Genomic DNA, 22,047 nt, shown 5'->3' with positions numbered 1-22,047 from the left:
CTCTCTCCCTCTCCCTCTCCCTCTCCCTCTCCCTCTCCCTCTCCCTCTCCCTCTCCCTCTCCCTCTCCCTCTCCCTCTCCCTCTCCCTCTTCCTCTCCCCTCCCCTCTCCACCTCAAATCAATAAGTTAAAATAAAGTCATCGTAACAGTGAATTGCTGAGAGCCAGCCATTGCCTAGCAGGGGTCCTCAAACTTTTTAAAGTGGGGGCCAGATCACGGTCCCTCAGAGAGCTGGAGGGCCGGACTATATGAACTACTAATTCCTACTGTAACACCTCGGCTGCGCTCACTGCCCAAAAAACCTGGCGGGCCGGATCAGACTCCTCTGCGGGCCGCATGTGGCCCGCGGGCCGTAGTTTGAAGACCCCTGGAGGGATTTCGCGACTCTGAACATCACCCAGGACACTAAAGGGAAAGCTATTCCCCCTCTCCTAGGAGAGCAAGGAGAGTGCGTGAGATAGATGGGCTCATTTCATCCGGCATCATAACCGACGGGTATGTCTTTTATTTTGTTTAGTATTTATTGATTGATTTCAGAGAGGAAGGAAGAGGGAGAGAGAGATGGAAACATCAGTGATGAGAGAGAATCACTGACTGGCTGCCTCCTGCACGCCCCCCATTGGGGATCCAGCCGGCACCTAGGCATGTGCCCTTGCATAGAACCCAACCTGGGACCCTCCAGTTCTCAGGCTGGTGCTGTCCACTGAGCCAAACCAGCTAGGGCCGACGTGTGTGCTCTATTCCCGACGCGAACCCTGAAACACTTCCAACCTTCCCTGAGGAATTCCATGGTCAACAACAGTGCCGGCAGGCAGATGCCGACTTCTCCATTCCGTCTTTCTGAGTTGCCTCCATCAGCTTCTAGGACGTCCGAAAGCCACAGAGCCTGCAGCCTGGGGCCGAGAGAGGGAGGTGCCAACGACCCACCCCTCCCCACGCCCAGGGCCGCCGGGCGGAGCGGGCCGGGGTCCGCGTCCCTCCCCGGGGCGGGGCTGTCGGAGCTCCCCGCGCCCCGCGGCGCGCCGCTCCAGAGGCTGCAGCCCGGCGGGCGGTCGGTCGGGCGCGATGTACCTCCGCAGGGCGGTCTGCAAGACGCTGGCGCTGCCGCTGCGGGCGCCCCCCGGCCCCGCGCCGCTCCGCAAGGACGGTGAGTGCCGGGCGCCGGCCCCGGAGGGCACCGGGCTCCGTGCGGGGGTCGCGGGCGCCCCTCTGCCCCTGTCTGCCCCGGGAGGGCCAGCCCAACCCGGAGCCGCGATTAGCCTGAGTTGTGGATGGAGGGGAGAGGAGGTAGAGGGAGAGGAATGGGGAAGGGTCGCAGGGTTAAATGCCCCGAAGTTCTTGGAGATTTTGAAAGTAGGGGACCTTTACAGCAGACTTTCTGGGCTCAAATCTTTTTTTTTTTTTTTTTAATACAAAAATCTTTTTTTTTTTTAATTTACTATATTTTATTGATTTTTTTTACAGAGAGGAAGGGAGAGGGATAGAGAGTTAGAAACATCGATGAGAGAATCATCGACCAGCTGCCTCCTGCATACCCCTCACTGGGGATGTGCCCGCAACTAAGGTACATGCCCTTGGTCGGAATCGAACCCCAGACCTTCCAGTCCGCAGGCCTACGCTCTATCCACTGAGCCAAACCGGTTTCGGCTGGGCTCAAATCTTGATGTTGGGCAAGGGCTTTAACCTCAGTTTCCTCATTTGTACATGGGGGCTATCATAGCTGAGTGTTAATGGGCTAATGTGTGGAAAAGAGCCCGGTTAGCCCTCGCTTGGCTTACCATTTTTGTGACTTACAGGGACCCATGCGTCCTCCTAGTCCACGGAGAAGCAGAGGCCGGGGTTGTGGGGATATAGGCACAGACCAGTGAGCCAGGCAGGTGCGGCCCGAGGGCTAGCCTGATGGGAGCTGGTGAAGGCTCTTGAGTAAATAAACTCAGGACTTGGCCGGGCACGGCAGGCAGCCTCGACCCCTGAGCCCGAGCCCTGGCGTTCCCCACCCCCTCCCGCAAGGATGTGGCCTTCGGAGCATTTTTCATAGACCTGGCTGGAGCTGTCCAGCTATTTGCCTTCTTCGTCCTTGCATGTATCACCTTTGGATGTGCGAACTCATGGGGGGAAAGAGCATCTTCAGACATTTCCTACAGAGAAAGTTGCACTGTGAGCGATAGAAGTGCGAATGGGCCTAGCACAGTGCCTGGGACATTATAGATGCTTAAGTGTGAGCGTGGTGGTCAGTATTGGTCAGGCCTCCAGGTTCGTGCTCCAGTGCGGTCCTGCCTCAGCCAGCTGTTTCTGACTCCTCATCTGTTTCCCCTCCTTTTCCCTGTCCTGATGGTGTGTGTGGAGGGTGGGGGTGGAGGGTAGGGGAGGCTGCTCCTAGACCACTTGGTAGAAAGTTCTCAGTTTTCTCAGTTCTTTCTTTCTTTCTTTTTTTTTTTTTTTTTTTAAAAAAAAAACCTTACTACTTTTATTTATTTATTTTTTTAAATATATTTTATTGATTTTGTACAGAGAGGAAGGGAGAGAGATAGAGAGTTAGAAACATCGATGAGAGTCATCGATCAGCTTCCTCTTGCACACCCCCCACCGGGGATATGCCCGCAACCAAGGTACATGCCCTTGACCCGAATCGAACCCGGGTCCTTTCAGTCCCCAAGCCGACGCTCTATCCATTGAGCCAAACCGGTTTCGGCAGTTTTCTCAGTTATTTCTTCACGGCGCCTCACTTCCTAACGCTTGCCCGGTAGCTTTTGCCCAGTTTGTGCATTTGAAGTGAGATAGAGAAAGACTTGAGAAAATTCCATGGGCCAATATTTTTTTTCACTTCGACTAGGCCTGTGCTGGTGATGACGGTGGGAGGGAAGGAAGGTCTGTCCAACTAGCTTTATTTTTCTCTTAAAATGCTGGTGGGAAGATGTTGCCTTACAAGCAGCAGAAATAAAGTGTCTTCATTTTTCTTGATCTTTAATACCGAGTGAAATAAAGCAAAAATTTTTTTTTCCACTGATGAAGTGGGAGAAGCCATTCATCTTAAATTTCTGAAGTCAAAGGGCTGTTTTGATGGGGGCAGAAGGGGAAGGGAGAAAGATGAGACCGTTGACCTGGTCTTTTGCGCTCTGGTTATTGTCTGCATCCCCCATGGTCATTACACATTTTTTTTTTTTTTTTTTTTTTTTTTTTTTTAGCTTCCTACAGTTCAAATAATTTTCTCTCCCATTGAGGCAAAAAAAAAAAAAAGTGGTTTAAAATTTCTAAATGGGTAGTTAGCAATACAGGTTGTAGCACTATTGGTCTTCCTCTAACTTTCACCTAATTTTTTGTAGCACTGATTTTTTTTTGTGTGTGTGGTTTTGAAGAACTATTATTGACTGGATATTTGGCTTCAGTCATGGACATCAACTAACCTTTTATTGATTCTTTCCACTTGGACAAAAGAAAAAGTTGTTTCAGTTTTATTGAAGGAGGAAATTGTAACTGCCTCCTCAAATTTTGTTCTCTAGTTTTCCTTTTAAAATGTACCTTTTTAATGAATTAATAACTTAGGTTTGCAATATATTATTTTAAAAAAACACAGAAAGGCAAAATAATAGTCACCTGTAATCCAACTATTCAGTGAATACCATTATTTACATTTTAGTATATTTAATCTTCCAGGCCTTTTTTTTCCTCATGCATGTTTTTCTATAGGCATATTGTTTCCACAAATCTTGGATAATCCTGTGTTGAGGGCCCCTTGGGAATGCACAGGGATGACCTTTAATTATCATCAGCTGAACTCAAGGCATAGGCAGAGCCACGCCCTGGGAACACGTTTCCCCAAGATGTGGGAGACTGTTATCAGTACTGATTTCTTATCTTTATCCATGTGCTTGGAATGAGGAACAAATAGGACCTTGACTTACCCAGGCCTAAATCCCAGGAATGAGGGAATGAATAGGAACTAGGCATACCGTTTCCCATTTCATTGCTCTTTTAAATAGCTTTGCCATAATTGTATTTAAGTCTTTACCTAAATCTCTTATAATTTTATTTATTTCTTCCTATTTAAAAAAACCTTTTTGATAGTTATGTCTGGTTGACAACTATAAAACTGACATATTTTCTCTGTAATAGCAAATGTATTTTTAAACCAACAAAAGCCCTACTACAGCTGAAACCAGTTTGGCTCTGTGGATAGAGCGTCAGCCTGCGGACTAAAAGGTCCCAGGTTCGATTCCAGTCAAGGGCATGTACCTTGGTTGTGGGCACATCCCAGTAGGGGGTGTGCAAGAGGCAGCTGATGAATGATTCTCTCTCATCGATGTTTCTAACTCTCTATCCCTCTCTGTAAAAAATCAATAAAATATATTTAAAAGAAAAAAAAAAAAAAAGGCCTACTACAAGTCAATGCCATAACCTCTTATCACAGCCTGTTGGGGCACATTTGTAGGGAAAATATTTTTTTTCTAAGAGATGATCATTTATATTCAAATTAAGAACATATATGTGGATTTTTTTCCAATTTGACTACTACAAAGATTCATAATCAGTGCAAATTTTTAAAAGATGTGCCCTCTGCAAAACATAACTTCTTACTAGTCCCCCACCAAATCAAATTCCTCTATTCTTCCCAAGTCATTCAACTCATGCCTCATGTTGTATCTTCTGCCCCTAGTGCAATTTTCTTTTCATTTATTTATCTGACAAACTCCTACTTTCCTTCAAAACTCAGATCATGTCTTTAAATAGTGGCAGCTGCTTTGAGCCAACTAGCTGAGTTTCCTCACTGTGTTTTCAAGCTGTTGTTGAAGCTTCTACTTGTCTATGACAGCCTTTGTCATACTGCACTGAAATGATTGTCTGTAGTTATTTGTCTGAATATCTGTTTCTTCTTTCTAAACTGCGAGCTACCTGAGGCCAGGAACCTCGTATGCCTTGTTTACAATTATATCCTAATGCTTCTAAGAATGGCAAACAGGGAACAGGTGCTCAACTGTTTGTTGATGGATGAATAAATGTCTCTTTGTTTTTATCTGTGAACTTTAAGCTGTTTCTAGGCTTAATTCTATTATAAAAATCCAATTCCAGGGAATGTGGTGTATATGCAAGCTCTGGCACTGCTGAGTAAACGTATTTAATTATGAGAACGTAACACTTTCGTAGTTTCTATTAGTTTGTACAGAATTGTACTTCTATTTCAGATATGATCTTTTAGCAACATTTGTCTTAGAAAAGCTTCTCACTGCCCGTCTCTAAAGGCTTTATATTAGAAATATATAGCAGAAACCGGTTTGGCTCAATGGATAGAGCGTTGGCCTTTGGACTGAAAGGTCCTGGGTTCAATTCCGGTCAAGGGCATGTATCTTGGTTGCAGGCACATCCCCATTAGGGGGTGTGCAAGAGGCAGCTGATCGATGATTCTCTCTCATCGATGTTTCTAACTCTCTATCCCTCTCCCTTCCTCTTTGTAAAAAATCAATAAAATATATTTAAATATATATGTGCATTTGTGTTACAGATTTATAGAAGTGTGTTAGATTTCAACATAAATGTTTTATTTAACATAAATTTCAGGTATAAATATATTTAATTAATTTTTTGGAAGAATCATCTTTTCGACTAAAAAATGGAGTACATACAATAATGGATTTCTTTTGCTTGTATGCATCTTGTTTGACAGTTGAAATTGTTTAGTGCTTTTGTCATTTCTCCTTACCCATGCCTGCACTCCTTCCAAGAAAAGCTTGGTGCTTAGCATCAAAATGACAGATTTCATAAGTACTTGTCAAATTATATTGCGAAAATGCCAAGTGGAATTATTCCTATGCCATATTCCCTTAAGCTAAAGTCACTTGATGTTAATAGATTCTAGGTTCACTGAGCAGAAATGTTTTTAAGAAAGAATTATTTAAAGTACTTTTGCTTAAGCAGTGGAGCTAACCGTGTTTAAACTTGTTTTTCTAGCATCTGTTCGCTGGATGTCATCTAACAAGTTCCCTGGATCATCTGGGTCAAATATGATCTACTATCTGGTTGTAGGTGTCACGGTCAGTGCTGGTGGATACTATGTAAGTGTTCAACCACAGTGTGCAGGAATTCTCATATTTTACAACCTGTGGTAAAACTCGAAGCAATGTTAAGTCCAGGACATGAGATTAAATAACTAGATTATGATGATTTTTAAAGTATAAATTCAATATTTCTTAAAACCTCTAAGAATGGATGACTTTCAGTAAAAACAATCTATAATAATAAAAGCGTGATATGCTAATTAGATCAGCTGAACGACCTTCTGGACTAAGCTGGAGCTTTGAGGGCCAAGCCCCTTACATGAATTTCATGCATCAGGCCTCTAGTATTACTATAAATACTAATAGTAATAGCTGGACAGTCTAGGGCTCACTTAATAATTACAACAATTCTATAAGGTAGATACTATTATTAATATTTAATGGGAACTGTTTTCAAAATTAAAATTTTTAAAAGTTAATAGACATTATTTCTTAGAGCAGTTGTAGGTTCATAGAAAAATGAACAGAAAATGCAGACAGTTCCCATGTATTTCCTCTCACCCCTGTTTCAGCTTTTTCCTATCAATAATCGTGCTTTAGTGTGGCATGTTTGTTACAACTGATGAATCAATATTGATATGTTATTACTAACTAAAGTCCATAGTTTACATTAGACTTCACTCTTTGTTCGTTATAAGTATTTTGACAAATGTATAATGACATGCATCCACCGTTACAGTATTATAGAGTGTTTTCACTACCCTAAAAATCCCTCATGCTCTACTTATTTATTCCTCCCTCCCCCAATCTTTTAACTATCTCCATAGTTTTTATTAGCTTTATATCTTTATATATACTCTTATTATTTTTAAAAAAATAATATTTATCCATAAATTTTAAAAATTCAAAATAGACATATATAAAATTAAAATAATGCTATCCTCGCTGGTCCCCATATCCACTCCCCCTTAGATAATCACTGTAAAACAAAGCTTTTTTTTTTTTTTTTTAAGTGAGTGAACTTTTTTTTTTTTTTTTAATATATTTTATTGATTTTGTACAGAGAGGAAGGGAGAGAGATAGAGAGTTAGAAACATCGATGAGAGAGAGTCATCGAACAGCTGCCTCTTGCACACCCCCTACTGGGGATATGCCCGCAACCAAGGTACATGCCCTTGACCAGAATCGAACCCGGGACCCTTCAGTCCCCAAGCTGACGCTCTATCCATTGAGCCAAACCGGTCTCAGCAAACAAAGCTTTTGATAATATGATTTTGGAGCTAAAACAATGAAACATTTGTGAGTCAAATAAGATAAGCCTATTGAATCATTCCCCATTTTGTCATAAATTTTCTAAATTGAAATATACTCTTCATTGTGAATAAAAGTAGAATAAATCATTTGGAAACCATAGGAATACACAATCACGGCATTTTGGCTTGATACTACAGAAATATGCATAAATGGATTTTTAGTCATAACTAGGAGCAGTTTGTAGAACTATATATATAGATGGCCAAATCTAAATACATATTCTAATCTTCAATATTTTGAGAGCCTCAGGAAGCCAAGAAACTTCAAACATGTAATTTATGTGATTGTCCTCTACTAATCTATCAGCTTTCACTCATACCCAGCCAGGTTCCCTCACTGTTACTCTCATTCTGTTGCTTACTGCTGAATTGACTGCCCAGGGCTACTACAGTTGGATATAGGGCACTGGAAAAATAGATATTGGACTAGTCCATATGATTTCGTGGGAAGCCGGAAGACTTAATTTCACCTGGGCATCACTGTATCCCTAATAAGGTTTACTAGTGCTAGACATGAACCTCTCCTGTATACTAAATCTTTCTTTACAAAAGCTATCTTAAACTGGAAGTTACAAACTGACTGCTCCTGAGAGCCCTTTCTGGCCTTATTGTCTCACAAGGGGAATGAAATTGGACGGGTGATTATCTCTAAATCCCCTTCCACCTCTAAGATTATATAGTTTTAATCTTAAATCTTGGAAGTGTTAATTCTCAAGAATCTTGGGCTACTTTCAGGAGGAGATACAGAATATGAGGTATTTAAAAACCTGAATTCTAGTCTTCTCTTCCCCTTCTTTGTCCTATCTAAATTCTATATTAGATTTATCTGAATTGAATCCATGGTAGCCAAGAGCAGTTTTTCATTTCCAAGTAAAATCTACTATGAGGGCCTCTTAAATTCTGTGAAAGGCCTAGGTCATCTCAATTATTTGAAGGTCTGGGTATATTAAAAAACATAATGCAATACTGATTTATTAAAGTTGTGATAAAAATATTTTTACTGATTTTTAGAGAAAAAGGAAGGGAGAGGAAGAGAGAAACATCAATAATGAGAGAGAATCATTGATTGGGTGCCTACTGCATACCCCCTATTGGGGATTGAACTTGCAACCCTGAACATCTGCCCTTGACCAGAATCAAACCTGGGACCTTTCAGTCTGCAGGCCTGCACTCTCTCCACGGAGCCAAACCAGCTAGGGCAAGTTGTGGTATATTTTAAATGCTTATGTTTAATAAGTAATAAATTTGAGGCCCTCTCTTCTATCAGGCCTTCTAATCTGTGCTTGACTATGTTGATTTTGGAAAAGCAAGGTTCTCTGGACCACACATGAGTGTGAATTATTCAATTATGCGTTAAGTAGTTTTTTATCTCGTGTTCTAGCCCCTTGAACAATAAGACTAATGTCCCTTAGGATGTTACTGCTGGTCAGTTCAGGGATGTGAACTTCTACACAGGTTCGGTCTGCATTGGTGTGCTAAGCACTGAGGGTGCTGACTCGGCATATTGTTCCTAATTTGTCTTTATCTTTCTATCTACTGGGCATGTTTTCAGTTATCCTTGACCCTTGTTATAGCATTGTTCCTTTCCTTCTTTCCTACTTAATGACAAAGGTTTTCAAATAGGAAATACAAGAGTAAATGATATGGCCCTGGCCAATGTAGCTCAGTCTTTCTCTATCTCTTTCCCTCCCTTCCTTCCACTCTCTCTCTAAAAAAAAAAAAAAAAAAAAATATCCTCCAGTGTGGATTAACAACAACAACAAAAAGAGTAGATGATATACATTGTCGTTTCTTCTTTGAATTGCATACACCTTTGAATTTGGCATGATGAATATAAATCATGTTGAAAAAAATGCTTGTGAATAATAAGTACACTTTTGTTTTCAGACTTACAGGTCAGTAACATCAAAGCAAGTCAAGCACACTGGATATATAAACGATGTGAAAGAAGAAAGTAAAGCAGAGTTACAGCCACTTCAAGGTAATGTGAATTTATTAGTATGGTTTTCCTTAAGGCTCTGATTTTCATCACCTTAGCCTCCCAATGAACACTGTTTTCTTTTGGCTTCTTTCCTGACTTAATTCAGAATGACTCTGGGTAGGAGTTTGTCAAAAAGGAAAAGCCACCCAAAACCTAGAAAATATTGTTATACGTTTTGGATGAGTGCATTGAATAAGTGAAAACGTTTTGCATTTATAGTGCTGACCAGTAGTTTTGACTTCTTTGTGTGGTAATGTTACTTTTCTCCTACTCAGGCCCCCATTCATGGAGGCATAATTTTAGTATCTGCCTCTCAGCAGCCTGACCTTTCATTAACCTCATTTTTTTTAAATCATAAAACTAATGTTTGTTTCAGTTTTGATTGAGACCATCCAGTATCTTTGCCCAAAGTACACTTGGCATTAGTATAATCAGTCATGTCTGTTGAGTCCCTCAGTTGGTCTGATTAATAAAATGGCATCTACAGGAACAGAAACTTTACATTTTCACCCAAGTAAATGTTTCTTGCCTTAAACTGCTTGCTTGAACCATACTTTCTTTCATTTCAACTATAATACTATTAATATCAATGACTATGATCTCTATTTGGTGACAGATAATAGCTGCTCATGGACCAGTTTTAACTTTTTAGTCATGACAATAAGAAACAGAATGTATTAGTGAACATTATTTAATGTAATCATAAGAAGGCAGATTGTAATAATAATAAAATGCATTTCCATAACATGCTAGTGGTTTTAAAACCCTTCTTGTACACAACATTTTAGTCAGTCCTCAAAAAAGTTCTGTGGATAGATGACATTTTACAGATGACAAAACTGAGGTTGAGAATAAAATTAGTGATTCCTCAGAGTCAATGCCTCATAAGTTGGCTACATTTCCAGGCTGTCTAGTGATGCCTGGGCTGTTTACTTTCCTGTTCTTTGTATTTGAGTAAGTAACATATATAAACTATTTTTTTAAGTTCAACATGTTCAAAGGGTTTACAGAAAAGCAGATCCCCCATTTTCCCTTCCAGGGGCAGCCAACAATATCAATTTCTCTGAATCCTGAAGAGAGTCTTTGCAAATATAACTATCTATGCATATAACTTACCCTCCTTCTGTCCTAATACAAACAGTACCAAACTGTTTTCCCACTTCACAGTCTACGTTGAAGACCATTACATAGAGATGTCTCATTTTTTAAAGTGATGGCACAGTGTTCTTCTGTCTTCCATGCTCTTTCGATTAATACTGTGCTTAATGGGCTAAATCTTACAGGTGAAAAAGAGAACTTGGAGGGAGTGGAGGAAGCAAGTTCAGCAGCCCCTGAAGTATCTTCGGAGGAAGCAAGTTCAGCAGCTCCTGAAGTATCTTCGGAGGAAGCTCAGGTGGTAAATGCTGAAGAAAGCTCGGATGCTGCAGCTGCAGGCAGAGCAGAGGAGGCTTCAGCCTGCCCTGGCGCTGCGGAGGCTGCTCAGGTGGAGATCACCGTGGTTGGTGCTGAATCGGAGCCAGAGGTTCCAAATGCCACTGCCTGCGAAAGCACCCAAGTCAGCACCTCGGAGGTCCCCGGTGCAGCTCCGGATGAAGCCGTTGCCATCACTAATGATAAAGGTACAGCCTCGGAGGTCACCGGTGCAGCTCCAGATGAAGCCGCTGCCATCAGTAGTGATAACGGTACAGCCTCGGAGGTCACCGGTGCAGCTCCAGATGAAGCCGTTGCCATCAGTAGTGATAACGGTACAGCCTCGGAGGTCACCGGTGCAGCTCCGGATGAAGCCGCTGCCATCAGTAGTGATAACGGTACAGCGGAGAACGAAAGCTCTGATGAATATGCTGAGCTGGAAGAAGAAAATTCTCCAGTTGAGTCAGAACCCTTTGCCGAGGGTGTTTTACAGGAAGAAGCCAGTGTTGGTGCTGAGGCTACGACTCAAGGCTAATCTTCCAGATTCACACTCAGCATACACGCCACAGCAAGTCTGATAGGTGCTTTTGTAGTTTTAGGGTTTTTTTTTTTTAAAGGCTCCTTTTCTAAAAAACTCTAATGTGCCTTGAAGGTGTTTGGTATCTGCTGATAGGTTTCAGAGTTGAGATACTTGAGATTACACGTGTCTGAAGTTTCCTAGTCTCTGAGGTCAGAATATGACACTGCAGTAAACAGCTTCAGGAGTTTCATCTTTGGGTTTAAGTTTTATATCATAGGAATCGAGCTATCTACACAACCTGCATCCATGTTAACTTTGCTGTGCCCTTACCTTACTGTAATGGATGTAAATGTAGATTCTCAGGTTTTGATTTGAACTCATTTAAATAAAATTTAAAAATATTTAGTGCTTCTATTTTTATTCACCAATATATGTATAATAATATAGTATATATTAACACACACACACATATACCATCACATGAACATTGCAATATTATCCAAGAAATCATGTATCTAAGGAGGACTCTGCATATAGTAACATGTGGCCTTTCTCCCATCTATAGTACAATGGGGCTGTGCTCATATTTTCCATCTCAATTTAATTCAGTTTAATCAATGTATATTAGGGACTTACACTTTATGTCGGGAATCATTCATTCACTGAACAAATATTAACTGACCACCTGCAACCTACCTGTTTTAAGTGGTGAGAATTTAAAAAAAAAACAATAAAAAGTCCTACCCTTCCCAGTTTATATTCTAGAGTGTGATCAAACAATAAACAAAATAAATAAGAAAATTGCATAGTACGTATATGAGATACTGATAAGTCTTTTAAAAAAGAAAAGTAATGCAAGCAAAGGGTGATACATGTTGGTTAGGGGTGGAAGTTGTCACTTTAGATAGGGTAGCCAGAGACAGCTTTACTAAGAAGGTGTCTTGTGGTAAAACCTGAAGGATACATAGGGACCAATCATGAGGATATGAGTGGGGGGCAGGGGAGAATCATTCCAGATGAGAAGTGCAAAGGGTTTGAAGCAGAGAGAATTGCCAAGTGCCCAGTGTGGCTAACGTGGAGTGAAAAAGAGGGACAATAGTTGGAGATGATTTCAGAGAGAAAGAGACTGGTTCTGCAGGGATGGGCTAGATCGCACAGGGTCTGGTAAGATTTGGGCTATACTTGGAGTAAGGTGGTGAGTTGTGGTGATTCTGGATGCTCTGCCCAGATCCCCTTAACTGGGCCAGTACATTTACTCTCAGCCGCTGTTACACACACCTCTCCTCAGAGGCAGCTCACAACGACTAACTGCCATAGTGGTACGTACAACAGGTGAGGCCAATTTATGCTCCAGAGGCCCCTGCCCCTACTCCTCCCCCTCTCCCCCGGACCTCAGGCTAAAGTTGATTTCCAGCCAACATTAGGTCCTTGCTTAGCTTTTCTCCAGTCCTATCTGGTTGTCCTCCTCTTATTCTCCTGAGAGCACCCCTTCAGCAAATCTCTTGCAAATAACACAAGCCAACTCAAAGTGGACCAACAACAGGAGGATAGTTATTACTATGTAACTAGCTATCCAGAGGTCGGGCAGCCCCAGAGTTGGCTTATTCTGTGGTTCACTCTTCAAGAACCAAGCTGTTTCTATCATTCTGTTCTATTGAGAAATAGCAATGTATGTAGTGCCCGTTTTCTGTCAGAGTGCATTGTCAAGCATTTAGATTTTTGCTCATGTGATAGGTGAAAACTCTTTGTGTAGTTTTAATTTGCATTTCCTTTATTAAGAATGAGGTTGAGCTGGAACCGGTTTGGCTCAATGGATAGAGTAGGGGTGTCGAACTCAATCAGAGAAGGGGCCAAAATCTAAAATCCAGCCTAAATCGCGGGCCGAATGGTTTACTGAACAGTCATAAACTGACAATGTCATAAACTGACAGCGGAGTGCAGTGATGACAGTGCGGTGCGGGCTACATTGCAAGGCCTGGCGGGCTGGATTTGGCCCGTGGGCCTTGTGTTTGACACATGTGGGATAGAGCGTCAGCTTGGGGACTGAAGGGTCTCGGGTTCGATTCCGGTCAAGGGCATGTACCTTGGTTGCGGGCACTTCCCCAGTAGGGGGTGTGCAAGAGGCAGCTGATCGATGACTCTCTCTCATCGATGTTTCTAATTCTGTATCTCTCTCCCTTCCTCTCTGTACAAAATCAATAAAATATATTTTAAAAAAATAAAAAAATAAAAAATAAAACATGGCTTTATCCATTAGAAAATGATAAAATCTTTAAAAAAAAAAAAAAAAAAAGAATGAGGTTGAACATCTTTCCATTTGGTTAAGATCCATGTACATTTATGTTTTTCTGCAATTTATCTGTTCATATCTCCAGTGAATTTTTTGGTGTTGTCAGTACTTTCCTGTTTTTTTAAGAAACTATTTATGAACTAGAGTTGGTAAGGTTTTGTCTATGATATCAATTATAAATATTTTTCCAATTTGTCATTCACCTTCTTAATTATGGTATTTTTTTTTTTTTTTAGTGCAAGAGATTTTTAAATTCTAGGTAATCAAATTGCTGTGTTGTTTTGAATTTTGAGCCACTGTTAATGTAGTGAATTGGGATAAAAAAACAACCAAATTCTTCCCTTGTATGCATAATCTTGTGAAGTGTGACTTATATATCTTCCTATCAAAAGATGCAGACTGGCCCAGCCAGCGTGGCTCAGTGGTTGAGCATTGACCTATGAACCAGAAAGTCACGGTTTGATTCTGGGCCAGGGCACATGTTCTGATTGCAGGCTTGATCCCCAGGGTAGAGTGTGCAGAAGGCAGTCAATCAATGATTCTCTCTCGTCATCAATGTTTCTATCTCCTCCTCTTCCCATCTGAAATAAATTTTTAAAAATTATATATAATTTTTTAAAAGAGAAATGCAGACTGTTTTTCTATGACCTTGAATTTGGCTTGCCTTGTACTCTGATTTGGTGGTATGCTGTGAAAGTGACTGTGAAAGCACTCATACTCTTGGAACCTGAGACCACTGTGTGAAGAAACCTGGGCTCGCCTCCATGAGAGTGAGACCATATGGAGAGAGGCCCCACCTACAACTAACACTAACCCAGATAGGAGTGAGGCCATCCATGACCATCCATCCAGCTCCGCGTTGATGCCGGAGGACTGCGATTGTCTGAGTGAGTCCAGACAGGAACCATCCAGCTGGACACAGAACAAACTGCTGATCCACGTAATTGTGAGCAAATAAGATAGCTGTGTATTGAGCCATGAAAATGAGGTAGTATAAGCAGTGATATGCAGTTAAAATAGTTAGGAAATGAAACTTGGATTTTGGTACAGACTTGCTTTGTATTATTGCATTTCACATTCCTCACCAAAGATGAAGAAAGAATTAGCTGTGGTCTGGCCGGTGTTGCTCAGTGGTTGAGCATCAACCTAAGAATCTGGAGGTCACGGTTCAATTCCTGGTCAGTGCATATGCCTGGGTACGGGCTCCATCCCCTGTGTGGGTGTGCAGGAGACAGCCAATCAATGATTCTCTCTCATCATTGATGTTTCTATCACTTTCTCCCTCTCCCTTCCTCTCTGAAATCAATAAAAAATATTTTTTTTTAAAAAAGAAAGAACTAACTGTGCCCATCAGATCCCAAATTTGTCTGGCTCAACTTTTAGGCCTATTGTTGCCTTTTTTGAAAACTTCCTTAGAACAACTAAATGCGACTGTATACTGAAGGATTTTGTGTCCCCCCCACAACCCCTTTTAAAGTCAATATTTATTTAATGCTGTGCAAGTGACTTTGAGAATTCTCTTGAAGCAGCAGCTATCAAGTCCAAAAGCAACCTATATTTTTATGAACCTTTTTCAACTTTAACAAGCAATGTAATGCAAGTTTAATAACAGTTGTCCGTAGAAAGCACTTTTATTATCAGACCATTGACTGATTTTAATAAAATAAAAAAATACATGACCCTAGCTGGTTTGGGTCAGACCATCAGCCCAGACTGAAAGGTTCAGGTTTGATTCCGGTCAAGGGCACATACCTTGGTTGCAGCTCGATTCCCAGCCCTGATCGAGGTGCCTGAGGGAGGCAACCAATCGATCTCTCTTCCTCTGCCCCTCCCTTCCACTCTCTCTAAAAATCAATGGAAAACTATCCTCAGGTGAAGATTAAAAAAAACAAAAACAAAAACAACAACAACAACAACAAAAACACCCCCCCCCCCCACACACACACACACACAAAAACATGTTAAAAAAACTCAAAGTAAGCCGGGCCAGCATGGCTCAGTGGTTGAGCATTGACCTCTGAACCAGGAGGTCAGGGTTCGATTCCGGGTAGGGCACATGCATGGGTTTCAAGCTCCACCCCCAGTGAGGTTTGTGCAGGAAGCAGCAGATCAATAGTTCTCTCTCATCGTTGATGTTTCTATCTCTCCCTCCCCTTCCTCTTTGAAATCAATAAAATATATATTTTTAAAGTCAAAGTGGGATAGTGTGGGGCCCAGAATGTGAAACCTATAGAAAAAGCTAAAAACTGGCAGCAGAATCAAATAACCATGTTACTACACTTTGATGAAGACTGATGTAAGGAAGAATAATTTTAGAAAAATGCAACACCCATTCTAATGAAACACTGGCATTTAAATATTACTTTAAATGTAAAAGCAAATAAAAATATTACTACAAATTTCTATTACTTTAATTCTTGAAAGAAATGTATGACACAGTCATGAATAATACATTTGAGATAACTACCCAGTCCATTTTTAAAACAGTCAGGGTATTTCAAGCCAGCTTTTGAGAGTTGCGGCTGGATTCAGGAAAGATTAGTTTCTGAATGTGTTAGTAATTTCTATGCCAAGTATTTGTCCTGTCAGATAGCATCTGATGACCAGAAGCAACACTGTCCATTATAATCAAGCATATTATATAATGTTTTTCCTAGTTAAATAATTCTCTAAATATATTTCCAGAAAAAATATTTATTTTACTTACCATTTTGGCTAAGTTTTTAGCGAATAAGTTGGAGGAATTTGGAAAGGTAAATATTAGTATTTGAATTTTTCACATGGATATATACTTTTAAGTAATCATTGACCAAATTAATGATTAAACTAATATAAAAACTTAACTTTTATTTTTCTGAGATTATTTCTTATGGATTCCTGGGGTAGGGGAATAAAGAGAAAATTTGATTTTTTTTTCTTTCATCACATGACATGAAGATGAGAGATTGTGGCAATAATTAACACCCTCCCCTCCCCCCTTTAAGAATAGGAATCTCTCCTCACAGAGCAGAAATGCTTTCACTCAGTCTAGGGAAAGAATCCTCTTTGGAGGGGAAAATTCTATGTAGATTGTGGTTATACCTATTTTGTCTCAATCAGAATTATCAATTAGACTGATTTTTTAAATTTATCTTTAGATTAGATAGTAATTGATTGAATTTATCATGCAGTGATTTTATTCTATTAAGATATTTAGAACAACAGGTTTTATAAAGCCGCAAATAAGTTACTTTAGTCATATAAAACTTTCAGTAAGGAAAATAGTGCACTTTTGAAAAGACCTCAAATAGTAGCAAAACATTCTGGAACCAAGCTCTTTTGAATTTACTACCATCACATCTCCCCCTCCTTTCAGTCCTCTCCATCTCCAAACTGTCTCCACCTGTTACCTTGGTTCAATTCCTCTCACCTGTAGCCGCTTAGCAAGTTTTCCTACTATTCATCAGTTATTCTAAAACTAGAGGCCTGGTGCACGGATTCATGCACTGGTGGGATCCCTGGCCTGCGGGGATCAGGCTGAAACTGGCATCCGACATCCCCAAGGCATCCTGGATTGTGAGAGGGCACAGGCCAGGCTGAGGGACTCCACCCATGCATGAATCTGTGCACCAGGCCTCTAGTATGCATATAAGATCTTTAGTTAATCTCTTCATGCCCTCTCCCCTTCCCTCTGAGATTCATCAGTCTGTTCCATATTTCCATGCCTGTATGTTGAGCGTCTGCCCCCTGGTGGTCACTGCACATCATTGCTACCAGTTGAAGGGTCGAATGGTCGGACACTTAGCATATTAGCCATATTAGCAAGTTGGTCCTGTTATCTCCTAGTGTAAAACTTTTCACTAATCCACCAATACCCAAATGAGGACATTTAAATTAGTTATTACTTTACAGTCAAAATTCTTATTCTATAGTATGACAGTCAAAACACACATGTCCAATCTCACCCCCGTCTTTTTTTTTTTTTTAAATATATTTTTATTGATTTTTTATAGAGAGGAAAGGAGAGAGAGAGCTAGAAACGTCAATGAGAGAGAAACATCGACCAGCTGCCTCTTGCACACCCCCTACCGGGGATGTGCCCACAACCAAGGTACATGCCCTTGACCGGAATCGAACCCGGGACCTTTCAGTCTGCAGGCTGACGCTCTACCACTGAGCCAAACTGGTTTATATTCTGCCCTTATTCCTATTTTCCTGCAGCCTCCAGCCACCCTCCCTTCCCCATGAACCAGACAGTCTAAATGATTTAACAGCATCATTACTTGAACTTGTCATCCTGTTCACATTATGCCTCAAGGATCTCGTAAATGTGTTCACTCTACCTGAAAAGACACTTCTAATCCCTCAGCTGGCTCAATTTCTGATTACTCAGCTCAAACAACATCTGCTTTGCAATATCTTTCCTTACCTGACCAAGTTAAATCTATCACACCTTTTTTTGTGTTATTCTGTACCTTTTTCTATTATTACACTTATCATTCTGTTTTTCATTTATTTGTTTGTATTTTACACTTTCTGAATAGAGTGGGAATTGCTTGAGAAGAAAAACTGTATTAGGGCCCTCAGTAAATGCTTGCTGAATAATATTATAAGGTTTACGGAATTATGGTCTGTTCTAGAATTGACCTCTATGAAACTGCTGATATACAGCCATTTTTGACCTACAGAGATAGACATTCCATAGGATTCAACCTAAATATATCCCAAGAGGTAAATCTTGAGGAGAGTTTAGATTGTTAACTTTACTAAAATAATTATAACTTCTAATGCAAATCCAGAATTTTCTCAGGTTGTATGGAAATTCAGCTAAAGAATTCCCAAATATAAAAAAATTTTCCCCATAAAGAAATCAGCCTAGCACAGCCAGCATGGCTCAGTGGTTGAGCATCGACTTATAAACCAGGAGATCATGGTTTGATTCCTGGTCAGGGCACATGCCCGGGTTGTGGGCTTGATCCCCAGTGTTGTTCATGCAGGAGGCAGCTGATCAATGATTTGCTCTCATCATTGATGTTTCTATCTCTCCCTCTCTGAGGTCAATAAAATTTTTTAAATTAATTTATCTGTGTACATATACCATTGCCCCCCCCCAAAAAAAATATATTTTTTAAAAATCAGCCTATAGTTTTCTTCTCTTTGTACAAAGCCCACCTGTTATTCTGAATGAAATTTTTATCTGTCACTTGATTGCCTTACAATGAATATAGAATGAGCTTCCAGCTCCATTTTGAGGTTGCCGAGGCTACAAGAAAAAGCTCTCCTATGAATACTTTCTGTAAACATACATTTACAGATATCTTGCTTGAGTCTCTGTTTGGATGCTTTCCTCTCATATCTTTGTTCATAGCCTAGGAGGACAAGCACAGGGTTTTGGTTCAACAATGCTCCGGGAAGCCTTTTAAACTTTAGCAACACCACACTAATCAATTTCCATGAGAAGTGTCGCTGCAGGCAGATTCCAGTGCAATTAGACGTGCCACCTCCCATTATTGTAGCTTCACTGTTCCCGGATAGCTGGTTTCCCAAGCATTTACATGACTTTTCATAACAGTGACTGGCTTTCTCCCAAGCTGAAAGTTGAACAGAACTGTCTTCATATTATTTCTCAACACTCTTTCAAAACTCAAGTCAATATAATAAAGTTGATATGAGAGATTATATAAGTTCTTGCAAAGACATTTCTTGTCTGACGATAACTCAGAAAGATTTACCCATGAAAGCAATGGTAATGAAGCAGGATTCTGTCTTAATTCTGTTGGACCTATTGGCAATTTTGGTTATAGCAATATTTTTTTTAAAAAAGTCAATTTCCTGTTTCCTCCTCATAACTCAGTACTAACTGGAAGCAGAATTCTCATATTCTTGTCAGCATACAGAGTTGGCCATTATCTGGACTATGTGGAGTATCTTTGTGTGGTTGAGTTTTGTCTAGTCAAGTTCCCATAGTTTGCAGTCTAAAATAAATATCTGGCTTAAAAATATATGCTTAAAAATGAAGGAAATTGTGTGTGTGTGTGTGTGTGTGTAGGGAACTTATCCTACTAGATATAAAGACTTATAAAGCTATAGAGATTAAGCCCAGCCAGGTGTGGCTCAGCAGTTAAGCATCAACCCAGGAACCAAAAGGTCACCAGTTCAACTCCTGGTCAGGCCACATTCCTGGGTGGCAGACTCTATCCCCAGTAGGGGTCATGCAGGAGGCAGCCAATAAATTCTCTCTCATCATTGAGATCTCTCTCTCTCTCTCTCTCTCTCTCTCTCTCTCTCTCTTTCTCTCTCTCTCTCCTTCTTCCTTCTGAAATTCTCTCTCTCCTTCCTTCCTTTCTGAAATCAATAAATAATATTTTAAAAAGAAGATAGTTCGTATAAGTGGGTAGATAAATAAATAGCCTATGGAAAAGAATAGGGGGCTGAGAAAGTCCCCAAGTATATAGAAAGGAACATTATGACTAATTAGAAATCAGTGAAGAAATTATGAATTTAGTAAATGGTATAGGGATTATTGGTATAGGGATTATTGGGTATCCACATGGAAAAATAAATAAAACCAGTTCCTTACCTCACAATGTATACAAACAAAATTCCAAATGGATTTACAATTTAAAAGTGAGAAGAAAAATTATGAAGTTTTTGGAAGAAAATACTTCTTTGATTTTAGGAAAGGGTAGGACCCCTCCATCTGCAAGAATACAAAATGCTCATTAGCCTGGCCCCACATCATACAGACAGTGCCAGGACAGGTATGTGCTCCAAGTCAGTTAGTGCTGATCGAGGAAGAGTAATTTTACATTTGTTATTAACTTATAATATGCACCTTTTTGGATTTCAAATGGTATTTATAGTAACTTATAATAAATCACAGTCATACTCTTTGAAAATTAATATAGGGAAATTTTCTGGCCACAGAAAACACTTTGGCAATCACTTGTAGCCCTGCCTCCAAGTCTGTAGTGACTGGAGAAATGCCTAGCTGGTTTTATATTAGTGTGGAGGCAGAAAGAAGAGGCAATAATTATAGATTGATGAGTAACTCGTAAATATAGATGGCTAATATGCAAAGTGACCCCTCTGGAGTTTGACTAGGAGACTGGGAGTTCGATCACTTGCTATGAGGTGTGCTGACCACCAGGGGGTGGCCCAGAATAAAGGAAGGCCCTGGCTGGCAGCCAGCAGCCAGAAGATAAAGGCCCCAGCCAGCAGCTGGAAGGCCCCGATTGGTCCTGATTGCTGGCCAGGCCTAGAAACCCTACTCATGCACACATTTTGTGCACCAGGCCTCTAATTAAATATAAGCTGTTCTAGCACCTTAAACCTTCCACTCAAAGTTAACCACTCATTACACGGACTTCAGCTGTAATTTTAGTTTTAAAGGGGCACGAATATTATATTTCTTTACCATGGCAAAAGAAAGACAGTTATGAAAATTCATTCAATTACAATGAGAATGAATCTTACCACATCTCAAAATCTTAGGACCTGGTGAAAGTCATATAGAGAATCCTTTCTCTGCCTCCTTGTGTGAGTCCCAGAGAACTCTGTAGGAGACCCAGGAAACACAAATAACTGGCATTTTCAGGAAGGCATTTCTGGTTCCCTATTGCAGCCTCCACACTAAGAAAAGATAAAACCAGCTAGGCGTTTCTCCAGTCACTACAGACTTGGAGACAGGGCTACAAAGGATTGCCAAAGTGTTTTCTGTGGCCAGAAACACAGCAGGAGCTGCCTCTCCGCCTCCTTTGGCCTGCTGGGACCTAGGAAGAGAGAGGGTCCTGTCGTTTTCCAGATATGAATGATAAATAACTCAATAAGAGGGTGTCTAGTTATGTTAGCAGAGGTAGAGGGATAATAGTTGTTGTTGGTTTTTTTTTGTTTTGTTTTTTTCCCTCTTTGGAATTTTAAGAATTGAGACCTTATTTGCTTTTTTCCCCCCCTTTGGCAAGTTTTAATTTAAAAAAAGATTCCTTTCTTCTGAATGGTTTAAAAATATTTAATTTTCTTCCAGGCATTTTCTTGAAGTAATTTCCGGCTTTAGCTTGAAAAATGTTAAATGTGGGATGGGGATAAAGGAAGATCTACCAGACTTTAGGACAAATAATCCTTATATAAAGCCAAGTCAAAAGTATCCCAAGAGAAGCACAGTCTTGCCATCTTTTAAAATTGGTTTTAAAAGATGGGACTAAAAACATACAAATCTGTCCCTTGATTGCCTTACAATTAGTATGGGGAAAAGCTTCCAGCTCCATTTTGAGGTTGCTGAGACTATGGGATGAAAACTCCCCTGTGATTCCTTTCCAGTGTCTGTTGCATGTTCTGTGATTGGTTGAGTGATCAAAGACCTGCGGTTATGCTGGGCTGCATATGTATTTTTCTGTCAAATGGCTATTTAAGAACAAGTTTTTTCCTTAGCCCTGCAGATTTAAGATTAGATTCTTATAGTTTTATGCTCAAGAGGGAATTGGGGCCCTGGCCAGTTTTGCCCAGTGGATGGAGCATTGGCCTGTGGACTGAAGGGTCCCAGGTTCAATTCAGGCCAGGGGCATATG

At 40.5% G+C, this 22,047-nt stretch overlaps 1 protein-coding gene across 2 annotated transcripts; it reads left to right on the top strand.

The window, feature by feature from the left end:
• Positions 1-1,049: 1,049 nt before the first annotated feature.
• Positions 1,050-11,560, top strand: MGARP (mitochondria localized glutamic acid rich protein). 2 transcript variants are annotated; one of them, XM_084885390.1, is made up of 5 exons: positions 1,050-1,147; positions 5,944-6,047; positions 9,191-9,284; positions 10,568-10,854; positions 10,918-11,560. In XM_084885390.1, the coding sequence occupies exons 1-5, from the start codon at positions 1,066-1,068 to the stop codon at positions 11,227-11,229; spliced, it is 879 nt and encodes a 292-aa protein (XP_084741516.1). In that variant the 5' UTR covers positions 1,050-1,065; the 3' UTR covers positions 11,230-11,560. The 2 variants fall into 2 exon arrangements, with proteins under 2 accessions (XP_084741516.1, XP_084741515.1); XM_084885389.1 differs by having other exon boundaries at positions 10,568-11,560.
• The last annotated feature ends 10,487 nt before the right edge of the window (positions 11,561-22,047 follow it).

Source organism: Pipistrellus hanaki (assembly GCF_964339955.1).
Source record: "Pipistrellus hanaki genome assembly, chromosome: 5".
In the NCBI taxonomy this organism is placed as follows: Eukaryota; Metazoa; Chordata; class Mammalia; order Chiroptera; family Vespertilionidae; genus Pipistrellus; species Pipistrellus hanaki.
This window is presented reverse-complemented; position numbering and strand designations above follow the sequence as displayed.

Bases quoted from the DNA above. Each gene is read 5' to 3' on its own strand.
- MGARP (XM_084885389.1), top strand. From the start codon at position 1,066: ATGTACCTCCGCAGGGCGGTCTGCAAGACGCTGGCGCTGCCGCTGCGG. The intron at 1,148-5,943 runs GTGAGTGCCGGG...TTGTTTTTCTAG, and splicing joins CGCGCCGCTCCGCAAGGACG to CATCTGTTCGCTGGATGTCA. The intron at 9,285-10,567 runs GTAATGTGAATT...TAAATCTTACAG, and splicing joins AGAGTTACAGCCACTTCAAG to GTGAAAAAGAGAACTTGGAG.